Source organism: Furipterus horrens, unplaced genomic scaffold, assembly GCF_987537825.1.
Source record: "Furipterus horrens unplaced genomic scaffold, mFurHor1.1.pri manual_scaffold_10, whole genome shotgun sequence".
NCBI classification, from domain to species: domain Eukaryota; kingdom Metazoa; phylum Chordata; class Mammalia; order Chiroptera; family Furipteridae; genus Furipterus; species Furipterus horrens.
The window spans coordinates 57,341,814-57,366,251 of NW_028327180.1; the positions used below are offsets into that span (position 1 = coordinate 57,341,814).

The 24,438-nt window shown below is 40.3% G+C and overlaps 1 protein-coding gene across 1 annotated transcript in view; it reads left to right on the forward strand.

The window, feature by feature from the left end:
* The first annotated feature begins 1,700 nt into the window (after positions 1 to 1,700).
* Positions 1,701 to 24,438, forward strand: part of PRSS38 (serine protease 38) — a 29,432-nt gene continuing 6,694 nt past the window's right edge. The window contains exons 1-3 of the mRNA XM_090290221.1: positions 1,701 to 1,946; positions 2,176 to 2,369; positions 2,997 to 3,268. Coding sequence (XP_090146347.1) covers positions 1,701 to 1,946; positions 2,176 to 2,369; positions 2,997 to 3,268 — 712 coding nt within the window. The remainder of the gene's footprint in view (positions 1,947 to 2,175; positions 2,370 to 2,996; positions 3,269 to 24,438) is intronic.

The following is a 24,438-nucleotide window of genomic DNA, read 5'->3' on the forward strand; positions in this document are numbered from 1 at the left end:
AAATTTTAGTCTTTTCAACAAATTGTGCTGGGACAACCAGATATCCACAAACAAAAGAAAGAAATTGGATCCCTAATTCAAATCACACACAAAATTTAATTCAAAATTGATCATAGACCTAAATGTAAAAGCTAAAATTATAAAAACACTTAGAAGAAAACAGAAAGTAATGTTGTGAGAGGCTGTGTCCAGCTTCAGTGAATTATTTTTGATGACTCTTGCAACGCGTCTGCCCTTTTTATGATGGGTGATTTATGAGCACACCTGCCCATACCTTGCTGAGCGTTCAGCACTTTTTGACCAAAAACAGCATGACCCCTGTGCCCCACCCTCCCTATTCACCCAACCTTGTACCAATGACTTTTTTTTTTGTTTCCTGGGATGAAAAATGTCCTCAAAGGGAAACATTTTGCCAATGGAGAAGAGTTGAAACAAAAAAACAGCAGAAACACTAAAAAGAATAAAAACCAATGAGTTAAAAAACGTTTTGAGCAGTAGGAAAATATCTCAATAGGTGTATTGCATCAAATGGAGAGTCCTTTCAAGGTTACTGAAGTTTAAACATGTTAGAATAAATACACACATTTTTTATGAATAAATTTTGTTTTTTGGGGGGGTCCCCACCTTGTATATATGAAACACCCAGAGGCTGCCAAACTGTTTCTGTACAACTTGTGAGCTAAGAATGTTTTTTCCTTTTTTTTTTAAATGCTTGGGGAAAAATAAAATAATATTTTGTGAGGTGCAAAAATCAAATTAAATTCAAATTTTGGTGTCTGTAAATAGGGTCTTATTGGGACACAATCCTGTTCATTTTTGTGTACATACTGTCTGTCGGGGAAGGCCTTGGCTGTATGTGGCCAAGGTTTCAGATTTCAAAATGGAGTTGGGCCAACTTCCGATTGTAACTTCCGGATAGCTGATTCAGCAGCTGAGTTCCGGTAGCTGACACAGCAGCTATTGTATAACCGCTGATGTAACGACTTCCGGTGACTGATGTAACTCTGGGCTGGAAGCCACCTTTGTTTCTAACTGTATATAAACCCATGGCACTGTAGAGTAGGCCTGAGAGTGTACCGCTAGCACTCTTGGCCACGCCATGCGAATAAAGCATGCAAAAGCTCCCCAAGGCTCCACCAAAGTTTTTCTTTGCCACTGGACCAGAGCCCACCTCGCTGTTCAGGGGTCTTGGACCTGACACTGTCACAACAGCAGAGCTCTGAAGTTTTCACGAGGTTCAGTGCTATCGGGTACTTTCCCTGACCTTTTTTCTCTGATGGATCACATAACTTAAGTTGTTCAATGTCACATTAGCACATATGATCAAGACGAGCAAACGCGCTTCCACATTTCCATTACACTGCGATACATGACCAAACCCAGACTTGTTGGCTGGATGTTGGAAGACACTGTGTGAAGTTACCCCATTGCATCAGCCAAGAAACCAGCCAGCTCACCCAGAGCAAAACCAGTGACCACAACCGTCAATGGAGCGGGGTCGCCAGAGACCACGGACCACAGCTGACCCTGAGCAAGACCACTGGAGACCACTGACCATAGCTGTCTGTGGAGCTATGTCACTAGAAACCACTGACCTCAGCTCCAGGGACTCCAGTGGGTGACCTAATGCCTCCATACATAAGGGCAGGGAGATACGTGATGGCGGGGGATTCCAGCGGGCGTGATCAGGCGTAGTGGGCATGCCCCGGCGCCCTCAGGTCTACCACGCTGGAGCTCAGGCGGTGTCCGGTGTCACGTGCCTCCGGCAGCCATTGCAAGAGCAGCAGCTCCCATCCTCGCTCCCAGTCTTCTGTGCATGGCTGGCCCGTCCTTCCGCCCCAGTGCTGGTCCTAGACCTTCACGCACAGCCTCGAGACTCCTACTATTTCTGTTCCTTCTGCCCCCCACCCAGGATGCAGCCAGAGCTCTGCGCAGCCATGACGTCGGTAGGACACCCCACACACACCCGACCTCGATGGGGTGGCAGTGGTTTGGGGGCAGTCCAGCGCTTCCCTCCTCCACCCTTCAACGTCAGAGACCCTTTCCCTCTCCTTGTCCTCCCTCCTTGGCCCCCTACTGCCCCCTCCTATGCTACTGCCCCCTCCCCTGCGCTCCCTGCCACACTCTGGCCCAGTGTCTGCCTCCTCTTTGCGGTGTCTCGGCCTGCGCCCTCAGAGCTGCTACTCATACCATCCCTGTCTGCCAGTCTGTGGCCAGCCTCACGTGCAGGGGAAGGTGCTCGGGGGCGTGGACGCCACAGAGAAGAAGTGGCCATGGCAAGTCAGCGTGCACTACAGGGGATTCCACATCTGCAGCGGGTCCATCATCGACGAGTACTGGGTCCTGTCAGCAGCCCACTGCTTTGGCAGGTGGGTGAGTGGTGCCAGAGGCTGTTCCTGGGGTGGCCCAGGGGCTGGGAGGCTCACCCCTTGAGAGGCATCGAGCAAGACTTACTGGCACTGCAGAGTGAGTGGGGCTGCATACAGCTCCACCCTCTGTAGCTCCTCCTGGCACTGGACTGAGGCATCCTCAGGGCCATCTGCTTTTTGAGACAGATATGGAGCCAAGGCATAGGGTAAGAGGTGAAGAGGGCAGACACATCCTAGGGTAGCTGGGACGACACATCACGGGATGAGAGGGGAGGCAAGGAGACCCCTTGTTACAGGATGTGAGGCTAGGAGACTTGTCCTCCTGGTCAGGGAGGAGGAGAGGCAGCCCACCGTACACCTGACGAGCTCACCATCCTGCGCTGCTGGTGGCCTGCAGGTTCTGCTGGTTTCCCAGATCCTCTATGGGCCAGGTCAAGACTTCTATGGGGCCTACTCTGCAGACAACCAAGTCCCCACTGTCCTGCAGGGCATTGCTTTTCCGCATTCAGCTGAGAGCCTGGACACCAGCCTGCTCTGCTCCAGGCCTGCCTGTGTCTGAGCTGATGGTGGCGCCTCACCAAGTTCAAGGTGCTTGCCCCACGGTGCCATGGTTCTTTCTCCCCACAGGGACAGGAACACAGAGGCATATGATATGTACGTGGGCCTTCTGGACCTCACGGTTGCAGGCAGTCACACCCAGTGGTTTGAGGTGAACAAGGTGATCCTGCATCACACATTTGGAGTTTACCACCCTGTGGGAGGCGACGTGGCTCTGGTGCAGCTGAAAACTCGCATTGTGTTTTCTGATGCTGTGCTTCCCATCTGCGTAGCAACCCCAGACGTGAACCTTCAGAACCTTACCTGCTGGGCTACAGGATGGGGACTCATATCCCAGAAAGGTAAAATAACAAAGTGCAGCGTTAGTCCCTTTCTTGGAGCTTGTGGAAGGGATGATGGCTCCACGGCACTACATGAGAGAAAGTGTTCTGTCAGTGACAGGGTTACAGGAACCTGGGGACTGGAATTCCAACTTATTAATCACTATTTTTTCTGTCAGTGTGGAGCTTTGTTTTATCTCTGGCTGGCTTTGTTGTATACAGAGTAGTTATTTCTACTTTGAGTGTGGAGATAATATTTAGTGTATCAAAACCACAAATTTCACAATAAAGTTTCTTAAGATTGTAAATTTAATTAGAAGTAATCTTTTTAGCCTATTAAAAACCTATTAGTTATCCTGATTTTCTGCATAAAAGCCTGTTTTTCCAGGTCTGTACCTGGATACTTCAGAATTGTTATGGCTAAGTAAAGGTTCTTTTAAAAAAAAAAAAAAATATATATATATATATATATATATATAAATTTTTCTAATTGTATTTTTCCATTACCATTTATCGCCCTTATACCCTCCTCCCCCCAACAATCACCACACTGTTTGTTGTCCATGTTCTCCTTTTTGCTCCATCCCTCCACCCCGTAACTTCAACCTCAGAGATGTCAGCCTGCTATCTATGAATCTGTCTCTATTTTCCTTTTCATCAATGAACAAATAAGTGCTGGTGAGGATGTGGAGAAAGGGGAACCACTTTACACTATTGGTGGGAATCCAGATTGGTATAGCCACTGTGGAAAGCAGTATGGAAATACCTCAAAATATTAAAAATGGAACTATTTTACAACCCAGTGATTCCACTTAGAGGAATTTATCTGAAGAAACCCAAAACACTAATTCGAAAGAACATAGCACCCCTGTGTTCATTGCAGCATTATTTACAGTCACCAAGATATGGAAGCAGCCCATGTCCATCAGTAGATGAGTAGATGAAACAACAATGGGACATGTACACAATGGAATACTCGTCGTCGTCGGCGGCGGCAGCCGTCCGTCTCGAGAGACGATGGTGTAGCTTCCCAAGAGTCTATCTGCACCGCCGAGAATGGCTGTGCAGTCCGACTCGGGAGTGACATCGTATCTGTCTCCTCCCGTGTTGAATCGACATCTTGCGATGACGCTGAAGCTACAGAGCCTGGGCAGGGTAATATGGAGGGTCTGCTGTTGCCCATGCAGCAGACCCCCCCTCTCTTCGCAGCTGAAGGGTCCAAGGGAAAGACGGAGTCAATACAGCTTGGGTTCAGGTGCGCCGCAGGAGTTGCCGGTGTTGACTACAACGTCAAACCGCCTTAGGGACTCCGGCTCCGGATTTTCTGTCAGGGTTTACTCCCTTAGCCTTTCCCCTGAAGAGGTATGCCGCAAGGCAGCGGAGGTTTTTTGGAGTCAGAGTTTTCCTTCTCTGATGTACCCTGACTGGAAGATCGAACCAGCGACACTTAGCTCGCAGGCCGACGCTCAATCCACTGAGCTAAACCAGCCAGGGCCTGGTAAGTAGTAGAGAGCTGGGATTCAAGCTCAAATCCGACCAATTCCAAAGACTGCTCAGACTGTGTTCTTTTCAATGCTTTGCTCTGTAAAGTGGATAGTTATAAGGCATGTGTGCACACACACACATATTTCCTACAGGAAAGTAATAACCATTCACAAAGCAACAAATTCAACAAGGTTTGTGTGTAAGCAACGAAAGGAAAAAAAACCCACTGAGACAGATATTTCTTAACATATATAAAATAAGAAGTAGAGATGAGGCAAGATTTAGATAGGAAGAATACATTTTAATATCTAAGATGTATATTCTAAATTAATTTTTATGTTAAATGCAATTTTGATCAAAACCCCAACTGGATAAAATATTTTACAGAGAGAAATATAACAAGATAATTCCCATATGTGTCTAAAACAAACAAACCGGTGAGAATAGTAAAGAAAATTTTGCAAAGAACTACAGGCAAAAGGGGCAGTATATATTAAAACAACTATAAGTCTATAATTAAAAGACCCTGGAACTATGCAAGAAAGACCCTGGGACTATGCAAGAAAAACAAACAAACAAATTAATAGAAAAGAATAGATAAACTAGAAACAGATCTATCTAGTACAGTATTCCCTCACTTAATGTGGGTATTACGTTCTAGACACCCCCGCGATAGGTGAAAATCCACGAAGTAGGAACCTTACATTTATTTTAGTATTTATATATATTTTAAGGCTTTATAAACCCTTCCCACACACTTATAAACTGTTCCTAATCCTTTATTAACCTTTCCCTCTCCCTTATTAACCTTTTCCACACTTTTATAAACACTACTTACGTTCTTAAACATATTCTACACTCTTAAACCTACATAACTTTAACAACATACTTATACAGTACCGCAGAATCCTGCGATATAGCAAAATATTCGCGATAATTAAATATAATATTTTTAAAAATCCTGCGATACAGTGAGGCCACGATAAGTGAACCACGATATAGAGAGGAACTACTGTATACTTATTAGAAGTCAGTTTATGATAAAGGAAGCACCAGTAATCATCAGAGGTGGAAAAATTATTTCATAATTAGTTATTGTTGGAATAATTGGCTACCAATTGGGGGGAAACAGCAAGGTAAATTCTTATTTTACACTTTACACCAAATAAATTCCTTAGGATCAACTAGTTAGAACTCTATTTTTAAAACAGAAAAATAAGATTAAAACAAAATTTGTCATACTGCTGGAGAGAGAAAAAAATGTATTATACCACTGGAGGGGAAAGAAATTTTAAAACTTGAATTCAAATAAGAAATAAGACTATATAAAATTAGAAATTAAAGGGATATATAAAAAAGAAAAAAACATAAATAGCTTAATCCAGCAATTTCCAACCAGCGTGTGTCAAGAATTCTTAAAACATGCAATTTACCTGACTATTTAGTCAGCGGTGCTGACCCCTTTTCCCTTAGATTGTCAAATAAAAAAATAAAAAAATGATAACAGTTAATACAACAATAGCTGTCTGATATGAATGAATAAAAATTAAACCATTTTTTTTGTCAGGTTGGCAAAAAAATATGTTTTGTTGTGTGCTGTAGAATTTTAGTAATGAGTTTATGTGAGCCATGAGAGGAAAAAGGTTGAAAATCAGTGGCTTAACCACACAGAAATATAAACCACCTCTGCGGCTCTCTGTGGGGCACGTCTGCGCCTTTCCCCACACCCTTCCCCAGATGCATTCTCCTTGCCTCTTTCTTTCTCCTAAGCTCCCAGGGAAGGATGGATGGAAGGAAGGAGGAAAGGGAGGAAGGGAAGGAGGAAAGGAAGGAGGAAGGGAGGGAGGGATAAATATGTCAAAAATATAAAAGCAAAACACAAACCAGAGAAAATATTTTGTAACAAAAATTACAAAAGAAATACATATTAAGCAAAGTAGCTTTTAATTTTTCTCTTTAAATTAGAAGAAGTGGCCAAAGTCCAGCAAGATATAATAAAGTGAGCAAATACTTTCATATGTTGTATTGTTAATGGCATTGTAAATGAGCATAACCCTTTAAGAAAGCTTTACTTACACTCTATATATACATATTATTACAGCTATGTTTTTAAAAAATTAAAAAGGATTGGAAATATATTTACCAAAATGATAAAAAGAAGTGAAAAGGGTTATATTATTTCTATTTCCCAAATTTTATCTAATAGCATTATTTTATTTTACTAATTTAAGTAGAGAGTCTTACACATATTAAATTTTATGTGTTATCTCCTTGTATTAAAGAATCTAAAATTGGAGAAGCAATTTTCAAAATCATCTAAAAAGCAATCATTCTACTTAAAAACATAAACCTGTGATAAACAGGTCTTGCATTTTTCCATTTACCCTAGAAATTGAATGCTTTTGCAGTAGGCGTCATTTTTAAAAGCAGTGGAAGGAGCAGAACATCTCTGTAAAACGAAACTATGTGTCCATGGTGAGAAAGCACACCCCTCAGCAGACGAGTCAAATTAAGTGCCTCGTTTCCTGTCTATGTGCTCAGGACACAGATCTTCAAGGAGTCCCAATCCATCCCAAGCTACTACAACCTCCTTTCTTCAGGGTGGAGCTAAGACCAGGCAAAAATCCTTATCACATGTTTCTTACGTGTAGTTGCCCAAAAGAGCCTCAGAGCTTAGCTAGGGCAGACAGAGCATGTGCTTACAGCTATGGACTCCAGGAAACAAAAAGGGCTTAAGGAGCCTTCTCTTTGGGCCTTGCTCCATCACAGAGAAACCCAGCAGGAGGGTTCAGCTGTGCATGCCACCAAACACCAACATTAAAGCAACCATTGTCCCAAACCGCCATGAGATACCACCTTATGCCTAGTATTAAATGGAATACTACTTAGCTGTAAAAAGGAATAAAATTTTACCCTTTGTGACAGCATGGATGGACCTGGAAAGATTCTTTTAAATTGCATTTGATAATGAGCTCTGGCTGTTGATTTTTACACATTAACCTTCTTTCCAAACACCTTAAAGAACTCACTTTTTAAAATTTTTATTTATTTTCTATTATAGTTGTCCCACTTTTTCCCCCATTGCTCCTCCCCACCCTGCCCATCCCTTCTCCCACAGTCAATCCCCACCCTGTTGTCCATGTTCATGGGTCATTTATACTAGTTCCTTGACTAGACGCTTCCCTTCTTTCCCCCTTTTTCTCCCCTTCCCCCAGTCACTGTCAGTCTGTTCCTTTTTACGTGTCTCTGGTTCTATTTTTCTTGTTTGCTTGCGTTCTAATACAGATTCCTTCATTAGGGGATATCATATGGTATTTGTCTTTTGCTGCCTGGTTTATTTCACTAAGCATAATACTCTCCAGTTCCATCCATGTTGTTGCAAATGGTAGGAGTTCTTTCTTTCCGCTGCATAGAATTCCATTGTGTAAATGTACCACAGTTTTTTATCCACTCATCTATAGATGGGCACTTAGGCTGTTTCCAGCACTTGGCTATTGTAAACAGTGCTGCTATGAACATAGGGGTGCATAGGTTCTTTTGAACTAGGGTGTCAAATTAAAATCACAATGAGGTATCACCTCATGCCAGTCATAATGGCCAACATAAACAAAAAAACAAACAACAAATGCTGGTGAGGATGTGAAGAAAAGAGAACCCTAGTGCACTGTTGGTGGGAATGCAGACTGGTGCAGCCACTATGGAAAACAGTATGGAATTTCCTAGAACTCATTTTTAATAGCTTGTCAATTGATTATTTGTTCTAAATATTTTAAAATTATGACTTTCTTGAAATAAGATTGGTTCATCATTTCCTTTCCTATATTTTATCTCATATCTTTTTCTTATTGCAATGGTTGGAAATTTTAGTAGAAATTATGCTCGGTCTTATTTTATTTTATGTTTTTATTGTTTTTCTATTACAGTTGTCCCATTTTTCCCCCATTGCTCCTCCCCACCCAGCCCCCCCTTCTCCTACAGTCATTCTCCATCCCGTTGTCCATGTCCATGAGTCATTTATACATGTTCTTTCACTAGACTCTTCCCCTACTTATCCCCCTTCTCTCTGTCCCCTCTCCCCCCTGATAACTGTTATTCTGTTCCTTGTTCAACTTTGTTCATTTGTTTGTGTTGTTCATTAGTCTTCTGTATCAGGTGATATCATATGGTATTTTTCTTTCTTTGTCTGGCTTATTTCACTAAGCATAATTCTCTCTAGGTCCATCTATGCTGTCGCAAATGGCAGTTCCTTCCTTCTTTCTGCTGCATAGTATTCCATTGTGTAAATGTACCACAGGTTTTTAATCCACTCAGCTACGGATGGGCACTTAAGCTGTTTCCAGCACTTGGCTATTGTAAACAGCGCTGTTACGAACATAGGGGTGCATAGGTTCTTTTGAATTGGGGTTTCAGGATTTTTTGGGTATAATCCTAGCAGTGAAATCGCTGGTTCAAAAGGTAGTTCCATTTTTAGTTTTTTGAGGTAATTCCATACTGTTTTCCATAGTGGCTGCACCAGTCTGCATTCCCACCAACAGTGCAGTAGGGTTGCTGTTTCTCCACATCATCGCCAGCACTTGTTGTTTGTTGACTTGTTGATGATGGCCATTCTGACTGGTGTAAAGTGGTATCTCATTGTGGTTTTTGTTTGCATCTCTGATGGCTAGTGATGTTGAGCATTCTTTCATGTTTCTATGGACCCTCTGTGTATCCTCCTTGGAGAAGTGTTTGTTCAGGTCCTTTGCCCATTTTTTAATTAGACTGTGTCCTTGATGTTGAGATGTGTAAGTTCTTTATATATTTTGGAGATCAATCCCTTGTCTGAGGTATCATTGGCAAATACATTTCCCCATATGGTTGGTTTTATTTTTTTTTTTTTCATCTTGCTGATGTTTTCTTTTGCTGAGCAGAAACTTTAGTTTGATGTAGTCCCATTTGTTTATTCTTTCCTTTATTTCCCTTGCCTTAGGAAATGTATCAGGGAAAATATTGCTACATGGGATATCTGAAATTTTCCTGCCTATGTTTTCCTCTAGTACTTTTACAGTGTCACGGCTTACATTTAAGTCTTTGATCTATCTTGAATTTATTCTCATGTGTGGTGTAAGTTAGTGATCTAGTTTCATTTTTTTGCATACCCTGTTCAGTTCTCCCAACACCATTTGTTGAAGAGGCTCTTTTCACTCCATTTTATGTTCCTTCCCCCTTTGTCGAATATTAGTTGACCATATAACCTGATTTTATTTCTGGGCTCTCCAGTCTGTTCCATTGACCTATATATGTGTTCTTATGCCAGTACCAGACTGTCTTGATCACAGTGGCTTTGTAGTATAGTTTGATGTCAGGTATTGTGATTCATCCTGTTGTGTTCCTCTCTCCCAAGATTGCTGTGGTTATTCAGGGTCTTTTTTGGTTCCATACAAATTTTTGAAGTATTTGTTCTAGGTCTGTGAACTATGTCATTGATATTTTATAGGATTTGTGTTGAATCTGTAAATTGCTTTGCGTAGTGTGGACATTTTAATCATGTTGATTCTTCCCATCCATGAACATGGCATTTGCTTCCATTTCTTTGTATCTTCTTTATTTCTTTCTTCAGTGTTATGTAGTTTTCCAAGTACAGGTTTTTTATCTCTTCGGTTAAGTTTATTCCTAGGTACTTTATTTTTCTTGTTGCTATAGTAACTGGAATTTTTTAAGTTTCTATCTCTGATATTTTATTGTTGGTGTACAGAGATGCCTTTGTTTTCTGAATATTGACTTTGTACCCTGCTGTTTTGCCAAATTCACTTATTATGTCAAGTGATTTTTTTAGTGGAGTCTATAGGGTTTTCTATGTACACTATCATGTCATCTGCAAATAATGACAGTTTTACTTCCTCTTTTCCAATTTGGATGCCTTTTATTTCTCTTTCTTTTCTGATTGCTGTGGCTAGAACTTCCAACACTATAGGAGTGGAGAGAGTGGACATCCTTGTCTTGTTCCTGATCTCAGGGGGAATCCTTTCAGTTTTTGTCCATTGAGTATGATGTAGGCTCTGGCTTTCTCATATATAGCCCTAATTATGTTGAGGTATGCTCCCTCTATTTCCATTTTACTGAGTGTTTTCATCATAAATGGGTGTTATACTTTACCAAATGTTTTTTCTGCATCTATTAATATGATTATGTGATTTTTGTCTTTCATTTTGTTTATGTGGTGTATTACATTTATTGATTTGTGAATATGAAACCATCCTTGCATCCTTGGGATGAATCCCACTTGATTGTGGTGTATGATCTTTTTCATGTGTTGCTGGATCCTGTTTGCCAATATTTTGTTGAGGATTTTAGCATCTAGATTCATCAGCGATATTTGCCTGTAGTTTTCTTAGTTTGTTGTGTCTTGGCCTGGTTTTGGAATTAGGGTAATACTGGCTTCATAGAAAGAGTTTGGGAGTTTTACCTGTTCTTGGATTCTTTGGATTGTTTGAGAAAGGTAGGTTTTAGTTCTTCCCTAAATGTTTTGTAAAATTCGCCTGTGAAGCCATCTGATCCAGGGCTTTTGTGTGTCAGGAGTTTTTTTAATTACCGTTTCAATTTCACTCTTTGTTATTGGTTTGTTCCGGTTTTCTACTGCTTCTTGTTTCAGTTATGGAAGATTATGTTTCTAGAAATTTGTCCATTTCATCTAGGTTGTCAAGTTTCTTGCCATACAATTGTTTGTAGTAATTTCTTACAATCCTTTGTATTTCTGTGATATCAGTTGTGAGTTCTCCTCTTTCATTTTTGATTTTGTTTATTTGGGTCCTCTCTTTTTTTTTCTTGATGAGCCTGGCTAAAGGCTTATCGACTTTGTTTATCTTTTCAAAGAACCAGCTCCTACTTTGTTGATGTTTTGAATTGTTTGTTTAGTCTCTATGTCATTTAATTCTGCTCTGATCTTGATGATTTCCTTCCTTCTACTCGCCCTGGGCTTTGTTTGTTGTTGTTCTAGTTCTTGTAGCTGTAGGGCTAGACTTTTTATTTGAGATTCTTCTATCCTTTTCAGGTAGGCCTGTATTGCTATGAACTTTCTTCTCAGGACTGCTTTTGCTGTGTCCCATAGGTTTTGGGCTATTGTGTACTGCTGATTATCATTTGTTTCCAGAAACTCCTTGATTTCTTTTTTAATGTCGTGTTAACCCATTCATTATTTAATATCATGTTATTCATTCTCCATGAGTTTAAATGTCTTTGAATTTTTTCCTTGAGGTTGTTTTCTAGTTTCAAGGCATTGTGGCCTGAGAAGATGCTTAATATATTTCAATTTTCTTGAATTTGTTGAGGCTTGTTTTGTTTGTTAACATGTGGTATATCTTTGAAAATATTTCATGAGCATTCAAAAAGAATGTATATTTTGCTTCTATGGGGTGAAAAGTTCTATATGTATCAATTAAATTCATTTGATCTAGTGTTTTGTTCAATGCTTCAATATCTTTGGTGTTTCTTTGCTTCTAAAATTTGTCTATTGTTGATAATGGGGTGTTACAGTCCCTACTATGAGTATGTTGTTGTTGATATCCTTCTTGTAGTCTTCTAGTATTTTTCTTATATATTTGGGTGCTCCTATGTTGGGTGCATGTATGTTTACCAGGGTTATATCTTCTTGGTGGATTGTTCCCTTAAGTCAGAGAAGGAAAACTCTGACTCCAAAAAACCTCCGCTGCCTTGCGGCATACCTCTTCAGGGGAAAGGCTAAGGGAGTAAACCCCGACAGAAAATCCGGAGCCGGAGTCCCTAAGGCGGTTTGACGTTGTAGTCAACACCGGCAACTCCTGCGGCGCACCTGAAGCCAAGCTGTATTGACTCCGTCTTTCCCTTGGATCCTTCAGCTGCGAAGAGAGGGGGGGTCTGCTGCATGGGCAACAGCAGACCCTCCATATCACCCTGCCCAGGCTCTGTAGCTTCATGCAAGATGTCGATTCAACACGGGAGGAGACAGATACCGTGTCACTCCCGAGTCGGACTGCACAGCCATTCTCGGTGGTGCAGATAGACTCTTAAGAAGCTACACCATCGTCTCTCGAGACGGACGGCTGCCAACGGTTCCCTTAAGTATTACGAAATGCCCTTCTTTGTCTCTTTGTACAGCCTTTGCTGTGAAATCTACTTTGTCTGATATAAGTATTGCTACCCCAGCTTTTATTTCATGTCCATTTGCTTGGAATACCTTTTTCCACCCCTTCATTTTCGGTCTGTGTATATCTTTTGTTTTGAGGTGTGTCTCTTATAGACAGCATATATGTGGGTCATGTTTTTGTATCCATTTTGCTACCCTATGTCTTTTGATTGGAGCATTTAATCCATTTACATTTAAGGTTATTATTGACAGGTATTCATTCATTTCCCTTTGTCCCTGTGTTCCTCTCCCTCTCTCTTTTTTTTCTTTTTCTTAAAGCATTCCCTTTAGCATCTCTTGCAATGCTGGTTTGGTGGAGATGTATTCTTTCAGTCTTCCTTTGTCTGGGAAACTCCTTATTTCACCTTCCATTTTGAATGAGAGCCTTACTGGGTAGAGTATTCGTGGTTGTAGGTGTTTGTTTTTCATTGCTTGAAATATTTTTTGCGATTCCCTTCTGGCTTGCAGTGTTTCTGTTGAGAAATCAGTTGATAGCCTTTTTGGAGCTCCTTTGTATGTTATTTGCTGTTTTGCTCTTGTTGCTTTTAGGATTCTCTCTTTTTCTTTGAATGTTGCCATTTTAATTATGATGTGCCTTGGAGTAGGCCTTTTTGGGTTCATCTTCATTGGGAGCCTCTGTGCTTCCTGGACTTGCATGACTTTTTCTCTCATCAAGTTAGGAAAATTTTCTGTCATTACTTTTTCGATCAAGTTTTCTATCCCATGCTCTTCTTCTCCTTCTTTTATCCCTATGATATAAATATTTTTTCATTTCATGTTGTTCAGCAGTTCTGTTACACCCTCTTCATTCTTTATCAGTCTTTTTTCATTTTGTTGTATTGTCTGGGAATATTTTTCTACATTGTCCTCTAACTCATTCATTCAATTCTCTACTTCGTTTAGCATGCTTTTGATTGAGTCTGCTGTGTTCTTCAGTTCAGAAACTGTATTCTTCATTTCTTTTTGGTTCTTATTGATAGTTTCTATGTCCTTTTTTATGCTGGTGTAATTCTCAGTAAGTTCCTTGTAGCTTCCCTGGAGTTCTTTGTAATTCACTTGGAGTTCGTTGTAGTTTTCTCTGAGTTTGTCAGGTTCCCTGAACTTCCTTATAACCATTCTTTGAGTTCCATGTCTGAGAGTTTGCTTACCTCTGTTTCATCTAGCTCTCTTTCTGGGGATTCCTCTTTTCCTTTCATTGGGAGGTTGTTTCTGTGTCTCCCCATGTTGGATGCTTCTTGTTTGTTTGTTTGTTTTTAGAGAGAGGGGAAAGGAGAAAAACATCACTGTGTGGTTGCCTCTCACTTGCGCCTCCAGATGGGGACCTGACATGCAACCTAGTTATGTGCCCTGACTGGGAATCAAACCAGCAACACTTGGTTTGCATGTCGACGCTCAATCCTTTGAGTCACACCAGCCAGGGTTCTTGTTTGTTTTTGTTTCTTAGATTTTTCTGCTTCGATTTCCTGCCTTCATGGTATGAGATTCTGTATAGGAGACCTGGAGATTCAGTGGTGCAGTCTCTTTGATCTCCTGACCTTGATGCTCTTGGGATTCCCTTTATGCCATTTGTTTAAGCTGTCTGGTTGTATTTCAGTTACTCTTTGGAGGATCTTTCCCTCTGGCTAGTTGATTGAGAGTCACTCTGCCCACCTTGTGTCGAGTTCTTTTGTGGAGATGCTGTTAAAACATAAATACACAACCCAGGCAAGAAACCCACACCCTCAAAAATATACCCCATCCACAATCACACTATCAGCAGCAAATGAGACAGTATTAACATAAATGTAAAGATGGCAGACTATTATACTATAGAAAAAACAGATAAGAGTTGTTTTAAATGAAAGAAAGATTATTTTATTATTACTTTTAAATTAATTAATTTATTTTATTGTTTTTAAATATAGTTGTCCTATTTTTCCCCATTGCTCCCCGCCACCCAGTCCATCCCTTCTCCCACAGTCATTCTCCATCCCGTTGTCCATGTCCATGTGTCATTTATACATGTTCTTTCACTAGACCCTTCCCCTACTTATCCCCCTTCTCTCTGTCTCCCCTCACCCCTCATAGCTGTTATTCTGTTCCTTGTTCAACTTTGTTCATTTGTTTGTATTGTTCATTAATCTCCTGCATCAGGTGATATCATATGGTATTTTTCTTCCATTGCCTGGCTTATTTCACTAAGCATAATTCTCTCTAGGTCCATCCATGTTGTCACAAATGGCAGTTCCTTCCTTCTTTCTTTCTGCTGCATAGTATTCCATTGTGTAAATGTACCACAGGTTTTTAATCCAGTCATCTACAGATGGGCACTTAGGCTGTTTCCAGCACTTGGCTATTATAAACAGCGCTGCTACAAATGTAGGGGTGCATAAGTTCTTTTGAATTGGGGTTTCAAGATTTTTTGGGCATAATCCTAGCAGTGAAATCGCTGGTTCAAAAGGTAGTTCCATTTTTAGTTTTTTGAGGTAATTCCATACTGTTTTCCATAGTGGCTGCACCAGTCTGCATTCCCACCAACAGTGCAGTAGGGTTGCTGTTTCTCCACATCCTCGCCAGCACTTGTTGTTTGTTGACTTGTTGATGGCCATTCTGACAGGTGTGAGGTGGTATCTCATTGTGGTTTTTATTTGCATCTCTGATGGCTAGTGATGTTGAGCATTCTTTCATGTTTCTATGGACCCTCTGTGTATCCTCCTTGGAGAAGTGTTTGTTCAGGTCCTTTGCCCATTTTTTAATTAGACTGTGTCCTTGATGTTGAGATGTGTAAGTTCTTTATATATTTTGGAGATCAATCCCTTGTCTGAGGTATCATTGACAAATGTTTTCCCATATGGTTGGTTTTCTTTTCATCTTGCTGATATTTTCTTTTGCTGAGCAGATACTCTTTAGTTTGATGTAGTCCCATTTGTTTATTCATTCCTTTATTTCCCTTGTCTTAGGAGATGTATAAGTAAAAATATTGCTACGTGGGATATCTAAAATTTTCCTATGTTTTCCTCTAGGACTTTTATGGTGTTACGGCTTACATTTAAGTCTTAGATCCATCTTGAGTTTATTCTCGTGTGTGGTGTAAGTTGGTGATCTAGTTTCATTTTTTTGCACATCCCTGTGCAATTCTCCCAGCACCAGTTGTTGAAGAGGCTCTTCTCCATTTTATGCTCCTTCCCTCTTTGTCAAATATTAGTTGACCATATAGACCTGGGTTTATTTCTGGGCTCTCTATTCTGTTCCATTGATCTATATGTTTTTATACTAGTACCAGACTGTCTTGATCACAGTGGCTTTGTAGTATAGTTTGATGTCAGGTATTATGATTCCACCTGCTGTGTTCTTCTGTCTCAAGATTGTTTTGGCTCTTCAGGGTCTTCTTTTTTTTTTTGTTGTTCCATACAATGAAGTATTTGTTCTAGGTCGGTGAACTATGTCATTGGTATTTTAATAGGAATTGCATTGAATCTGTAAATTACTTTGGGTAGTATGGACATTTTAATGATGTTGATTCTTCCCATCCATGAGCATGGTATATGCTTCCATTTATTTGTATCTTCCTTAATTTCTTTCTTCAGTGTTATGTAGTTTTTTGAGAACAGGTCTTTTATCTCTCTGCTTAAGTTTATTCTTAGGTACTTTATTTTTCTTGTTGCTATTGTAAACAAGATTTTTTTTTAGTTTCTATCTCTGATATTTTATTGTTGGCACACAGAAATGCCTTCCGTTACTGTATATTGACTTTGTACTCCACTCTTTTGCCATATTCACTTATTATGTTGAGTTTTTTAATGGAGTCTATGGGGTTTTCAATGTACACTATCATGTCATCTATAAATAATGACAGTTTTACTTCTTCTTTTCCAATTTGGATGCCTTTTATTTCTTTTATCTGAATGCTGCGGCTAGAACTTCAACAGTATGTTGAATAGGAGTGGAGAGAGCAGACATCCTTGTCTTTTTCCTGATCTCAGGGGGAATTCTTTCAGTTTTTGTCCATTGAGTATGATGTTGGTTTCAGGTTTCTCATATATCGCCTTTATTATGTTGAGGTATGCTCCCTCTATTCCCAGTTTTCTGAGTGTTTTCATCATAAATGGGTGTTGTACTTTATCAAATGCTTTTTTTGCATCTATTGATATGATCATGTGATTTTTGTCTTTTATTAGAAAGATGATTTTTGAGAGGGAAAATGGTAGAATAATACTAGTAGCAAATAGGGTCAAGGCTATGTGAGACAGTAGGTAATATTTATATTGAATGTTGAAAAAGGAGGAAAGAATGCAGAATGACATGAGAAAGTGGAAGTGTATAGTATTAGGTTTATATAGCAGTTGTATGCTATATATTTTGTGCGAGAGGGAGGATAAACAAAACAGACAAACAAAATATTAAAGAAGAATGGGAGGGAGAGAAGGTAGGAAACAGATTAAAGAAAGCTTTTCCCCAGTACAACCTTTAGGCGCTGTCTTCTTTTTCTGGATCCACCCCTGGTCAAAATTCCATGGGTTTCAAATCTTTTCTGGCTGGTTGGCTGTGAGATTTAGGTGGATTCTGAGGCTGCTACTCTCTCACTCGTGGGCCTGCCATAGCTCTCTTCTGTGAGCCACACTTAGTTGAGTCCCCTTCCCGCTGGTCCTGCGGCACCCTTCAGCACTCCTCAGGCTTGTCTAGCAATGCTGTTCTGCTGGTGAGCCAGTGCGCATACCCATAGTCCCCGCCCAGCCTCAGGTCCTGTCTTCGTTCCTCCTCCAAAAAAGTCTCTGTTGCCTCCAAGCTGCAGCACCAGCCTGCATCCCTGCCTGGTAGAGCCTTGTTGTATACCTGCATGTCCCTACCGAGTCTGCAGTTCTGCCTCAGCTTTCCCGTATGGGCCTCTCTCCCTGGCTCAGTTCTGCTTTTTTGTTTGGTGAAGCCTCAGTGCAAGCGCCCGGGTTCAGGGTTGCCAGCCCAGGGTTGCCTGCAAAGTGAGTCCCCACCTAGACTCAGTTCATATAGTTTCTCACAATCTGGGCTGTTCACTGTCTTCCCACACCTCTGGCTCTTTCAACCAAACCTTCTCACTGACTCCCTCCGAGACTTTGCTGGTCAGGGCGCTTGTCATGGCAGGGGGAAGTTTCCAAGCAGATCCCGGCTAATGAGCTGGTCAACAGCTGCCCTTTCGGTGTGGGTGCGGGTGCGGTGTCACAGTGGCACTGGGCTGGGAAGCCCAGCAACTCTGCTTGGAAAGCTTGGGCCAAACTTTCTGCCCTCTTTCATGCTGTTCCCACACTCCCGTCCCTGTTCGCCCTCTCTGAAATCTGCACTCACTCACTCCACTCTGTGTTTGTACTCCAAGTCCTTCTGTGATGGGAGCAAGCAGACAACTCCACCATCATCTTCCTGCCCCTCTATTTTATTTTAATGGAAATGCTTCTAATGGTTTACTATTAGGTTTGTGGTTTGGTCCAGAGATTTTAGATTCGTATCTCATACCAGATTAAGAAAGTTCAAAATCTGGTTGACTTAATTTTAGAAAATGTTATTGAAGACAAGATGCTATAAATTAAAATTAGGAAGTTAAATGTAATTCCCATGGTAACCACAAAAAATAGCTACAGAATATACACAAAAGGATAATTTAAGGGATTTTAAACACTTCACTACAAAAAAATCAACTAAACACAAATAAAATAGAATGCTGGAAATGAGGGACAGAAAAGCTATAGGGCACGTAGAAAAAAAATTGTACTGCTGCTGTGGATAATAATATGGATGTTCATCAAAAGTTAAAAATGGAATGACCGTTTAATGCAGAAGTTCTGGGCATACCCTCAAAATATTTGAAAGCAGGGTCTTGAAGCAGTATTCCCACAACCATGTTCTTAGTAGCATTATTCACAATAGCAAATCAGGTGTCTACTGACCAGTGATGGATTACTAAAATATGGCATACACATACAATGGAATATTATTTTGCCTACAAAAGGAAGGAAATTCTGACATGGATGAACCTTGAGGACACTGTGGTAAGCACAAGCCAGTCACAGAAAGTCAAATACTGTATGAGTCTACTTATATAATATACTTAGAGTATATCATTCTAAGTTTAAAATTTTTTAAAATAACAATTTAATTTGCACCTCTCTGATGGCTAGTGCTGTTGAGCATCCTTTCATATGCCTATGGGCCCTCTGTATGTCCTCCTTGGAGAAGTGTCTGTTCAGGTCCTTTGCCCATTATTTTAATTGGATTGTTTGTCTTTCTGGCATTTAGTCATATGTGTCCTTTATATATATTGGAGATCAAACCCTTGTCCAAGGTGTATCATTGGAAAATATGCTCTCCCATATGGTTGTTTCCCTTTTCATTTTGCTGATGTTTTCTTTTGCTGTGCAGAAGCTTTTTTTTAAAGTATATTTTATTGATCATACTGTTACAGTTGTTCCAATTTCTTTTCCCTTTGCTCTCCTCTTCCCTGCAGCAATCCCACTCCCAATAGTTCGTGTCCATTGGTCATGAATATTAAGTTCTTTGGCTTCAACCTTTGGCATTTTATTCTTAACTTCCCCCATCTATTTTGTACCTAGCAATTATGCTTCTTAATCTCTCAATCATTTCTCCCCCTTCCCCTCCCAGCTTCTCCCCATACCTATGATTCTGTTCCTATTCTGCTGGTTTGTTCATTTTTTTTGTTTGTTTGCTTTTATTTTTTAGGTTCTGTTGTTGATAGTAGTGAGTTTGTTGTCATTTCAACGTTCATAGTTTTGATCTTTTTCTTAAATAAGTCCCTTGAACATTTTATATAATAATGGCTTGGTGATGATGAACTCTTTTTTAGCTTTACCTTGTCTGGGAAGCACTTTATCTGCCCTTCCATTCTAAAGGATAGCTTTCCTGGATAGTGTAATCTTAGTTGTAGGTCCTTGCTTTTCATCACTTTGAATACCTCTTGCCAGTCCCTTCTTGCCTGCAAAGTTTCTTTTGAGAAATCAGCTGATAGTCTTATAGGGATGACTTTGTAGGTACCTCTCTCTTTTCTCTTGCTGCTTTTAAGATTCTCTCTTTATCTTGAACCTTTGGCATTTTAATGATGATGTGTCTTGGTGTGGTTCTCTTTGGGTCTAGCTTGTTTGGGACTCTACATGCTTCCTGGACATGTATGTCTATTTTCTTCAACAAATTTCAGAAGTTTTCCTTCATTATTTTTTTAAGTATATTTTATTGATTATGTTGTTACAGTAGTTACAATTCTTTTCCTCTTAGCTCCCCTCTGCCCAGTACGCCACTTCCCTCCAGCAATCCCACCCTCCTTAGTTCATGTCCATGGGTCGTGCATATAAGTTCTTTGGCTTCACCCTTTCCTATATTATTCTTAACATTCCCTTGTCTATTTTGTATCAACCTATTATGCTTCTTAATCCCTGCACCATTTCCCCATTTCCTTCCCTCCTCCCTCCCAGCTGAAACCTTCCAAATGATCCTCACACCTATGATTCTGTTCCTATTCTGGTTTGCTTAGTTCAATTTTGTTTTTATTTTTTAGATTCAGTTGTTGATAGTTGTGTTTGTTGTCATTTTAATGTTCATAGTTTTGATCTTCTTTTTCTTAAGTGAGTCCCTTTGACATTTCATATAATAATGACTTGGGGATGATGAACTCTTGTAACTTCACCTTGCCTTGGAAGTACTTCATCTGCCCTTCCATTCCAAATGATAGCTTTGTTGGATAGAGTAATCTTGGTTATAGGTTGCTTTTCATCACATTGATTACTTCTTGCCAGTTCCTTCCTGCCTGCAAAGTATTCTCTGAGAAATCAGCTGATAGTCCTATAGGCTCCCCGCTGTAGACAACTCTCCACCTCTCTCTTGCTGCCCCCGGGACTCTGTCTTTATCTTTCACCTTTGGCATCTCAGTCATGATGTGTCCTGGTGTGGTCCTCTCTGGGTCCAGCTCTCCTGGGACCCTCCGTACTTCCCATACCTGTATGTCCATCTCCTTCGCAAAATTTGGGAAGTTTTCCTCATTGTTTTCCTCATTCTGCACTGGTTGATTGTTTTTTCCTTCCTTATATTCCAAATCATAGATTTGAACCCTGGTTTCCTTCCCTTAACCATTGGTTTTGTGTGGATTTTCCTTCATTTCACTTAGCATAGCCTTCACATCTCTTATGCATTTGCCATACTCAAGCATATCTGTCAAGCCTGTGAGCATCTTTATCACAAGTGTTTTGATTCTGCATCTGTTAGGTTGTCTATCTCCTCATCTGTTAGGTTGGCTATCTCCTTGTCTCTTAGTTCTCCCACTGGAACCTTGATCCATTTCCCCTTTCGGGCCATTCCTCTCTGTGTCCTCATTCTGACAGGCTCCTGTGTTTGTTTGCCTCCGCATCCCAGGAGCTGTCACTCCTGTCTGGATGAGTATTTCTTCTTTATATCTTTGTTTGCTGGACTTCCATGTAGTTTGATTTTCTGGAACTTCTGATTGTTTCTAGTTTTGAGGTAGCTGTATTCCTGCTTAGTTGTGGAGGGAGATGCAGCATGTCTGTGTACACCTCAATCTTTGCCGGAAGTCCTCCTCTTTGGTTTCTGATTGTTTATTTGGGTCCTCTCTCTTTTTTTCTTGATGAGCCTGGCTAAAGGCTTGTCAATTTTCTTTATCTTTTCAAAGAACCAGCTCCTACTTTTGTTGATCTTTTGAATTATTTGTTTAGTTTCTGTGTCGTTTAATTCTGCTCTGATCTTTATGATTTCCTTCCTTCTACTCGCTCTCAGCTTTGTTGTTGTTCTAGTTCTTTTAGCTGTAGGGTTAGATTTTTATCTGGGATTCTTCTATCTTTTATTAGGAATGCCTATATTGCTCTGAATTTTACTGTCAGGACTGCTTTTGCTGTGTCCCATAGGTTTTGGGCTGTTGTGTGCTGATTGCCATTTGTTTCCAGAAACTTCTTGATTTCTCCTTTGATGTCATTGTTAACCCATTCATTATTTAATATCATGTTATTCATTCTCTGTGAGTTTGAATGTTTTTGAGTTTTTTCCTTGAGGCTGATTTCTAGTTTCAAGGTATTGTGATCTGAAAAGATGGCTGATATAATTTCAATTTTCTTGAATTTGCTGAGGCTTGTTTTGTGTCCTACCATGTGGTCTGTCTTTGAAAATGTCCCATGTGCACTTGAAAAGAATGTATATTTTGCTTCTTTGGGGTGAAGAGTTCTGTATAAATCAACTAAGTCCATTTGATCTAGAGTGTTGTTCAATGCCTCAATATCCTTGGTGTTTCTTTGCTTTGAAGATCTGTCCATTGTTGACAATGGGGTGTTAAAGTCCCCTACTATGAGTGTGTTGCTGTTGATGTCCTTTTTGTAGTCTTCCAATATTTTCCTTATATATTTGGGTGCTCCTATGTTGGGTGCATGTATGTTTACCAGGGTTATATCTTCTTGCTGAATTGTTTCCTTAAGTATTATGAAATGTCTTTCTTTGTCTTTTTGTATGGTCTTTGCTGTGAAATCTTTTATGTCTGATATAAGTATTGCTACCCTAGCTTTTTTCTTTTTTTTAATGTCCATTTGCTTGGAATACTTTTTTCCATCCTTTCACTATATCTTTTGTTTTCAGGTGTGTCTCTTGTAGACAGCAGATATGTGGGTCATGTTTTTGTATCCATTCCGCTACCCTATGTCTTTTGTTTGGAGCATTTAATCCATTTACATTTAAGGTTGTTATTGACAGGTATTCATTCTTTTCCCTTTGTACCTGTGTTCCTCTCCCTCTCTTTTTTTCTTCTTTTTCTTAAAGCATTCCCTTTAGCATCTCTTGCAATGCTGGTTTGGTGGAGATGTATTCTTCAGTCTTCCTTTGTCTGGGAAACTCCTTATTTCACCTTCCATTTATGAAAGCCTTGCTGGGTAGAGTATTCATGGTTGTAGGCCTTTGTTTTACATTGCTTGAAATATTTTTTGTGATTCCCTTCTGGCTTGCAGTGTTTCTGTTGAGAAATCAGTTGATAGCCTTATTGGAGCTCCCTTTTATGTTATTTGCTGTTTTTCTCTTGCTGCCTTTAGGATTCTCTCTTTGTCTTTGAATGTTAACATTTTTATTATGATGTGTCTTGGAGTGGGCCTTTTTGGGTTCATCTTCATTGGGACCTTCTGTGCTTCCTGGTCTTGCATGGTTTTTTCTTTCATCAAGTTACAAAAGTTTTCTGTCATTACTTTTTCAATCAGGTTTTCTATCCCATGCTCCTCCTCTACTCCTTCTTTTATCTCTATGATATGGATATTGTTTCATTTCATGTCTCCTTCAGTTCTTGTAAACCTTCTTCATTCTTTTTTAGTCTTTTTTCATTTTGTTGCATTGTCTGAGAATTTTTTTCTATGTTGTCTTCTAATTTACTGATCTGATCCTCTGCTTCATTTAGCCTGCTTTTGATTGACTCTGCTATGTTCTTCAGTTCAGAAATTGTATTCTTCATTTCTTCATGGTTCTTATTGGTAGTTTCTATGTCCTTTTTTATGCTGCTATAGTTCTCAGTAAGTTCCTTGTAGCTTCCCTGGAGTTCTTTGTAGTTCTCCTGGAGTTCGTTGTAGTTTTCTTTGAGTTTGTTGAGTTCATTGAGCTTCCTCATTACTATTGTTTTGAATTCCATGTCTGATAGGTTGCTTTTATTTTTTTCATCTACCTCTCCTTCTGGGCATTCCTCCTTTCCTTTTTGGTGGGTTGTTTTTTCTGTTTGGTGGGGTGTTATTCCACTTCCCCATTTTGGGTGGTTGGTCTTATTTGTTTCTGAGTCTTAGATTGATCTGATTTTATTTTCTGCCTTTGTGTTGTGACCTTCTAGTATACAGTTGTTGAGCTGTTGCTTCCAGCTGATGCCACTTGGAGGGGAGTAGTCTGCTTAAGTGATTTCTCCCATAGCACTGGGGGTGATTCTGTACTGATTTCTCCCATAGCACTGGGGATGATTCTGTACTGGGATCTCATCCGCTGCTGTCCTAGCTCTTTCTCTGGAGCCAGCACCCAAAACTTCTTACAAAGGGCCTCTAGTTCACTTCACCCTCCTTTGGCCTCAGCCAGGGGCGAGTGCACTCCCTCGCACAGGCCAGAGGCTGGTTGACCAGTTGCATACTTGGGTGGGCAGGTCCAAGACTCTCCTGCACACCAGCATGGGCCCATCAGTAGATGGCCTGCTTGCACGCCTGCTCCAGGGGACTGGAATGCCTCTCCACGCTGGCAGGCAGTTTGTTGCGTGCCTGTTGGGGCAGGCCGGGGGTCACCTTTGGCATTTTTATTATGATGTTTCTTGGTGTGGGCCTCTTTTGATTTATTTTGTTTGGGACTCTCTGTGCTTCCTGGATTTGTATGTCTATTTCCTTCCTTAGGTTAGGGGAGTTTTCAGTCATTATTTATTCAAATAGTTTCTTAATCCCTTCTTCTCGCTCTCCTTCTTCTAGTAAGTGCCTTTATGATGCAATGTTGTTACACTTGATGTTGTCTGGGTTCCCTTAAGATATAATTTTATTAATTTTTTTGTTTGTTTTTGCTGCTGTGATTGGGTGTTTTCTACTACCTTGTATTTTAAATTACTCATTCAATCTCT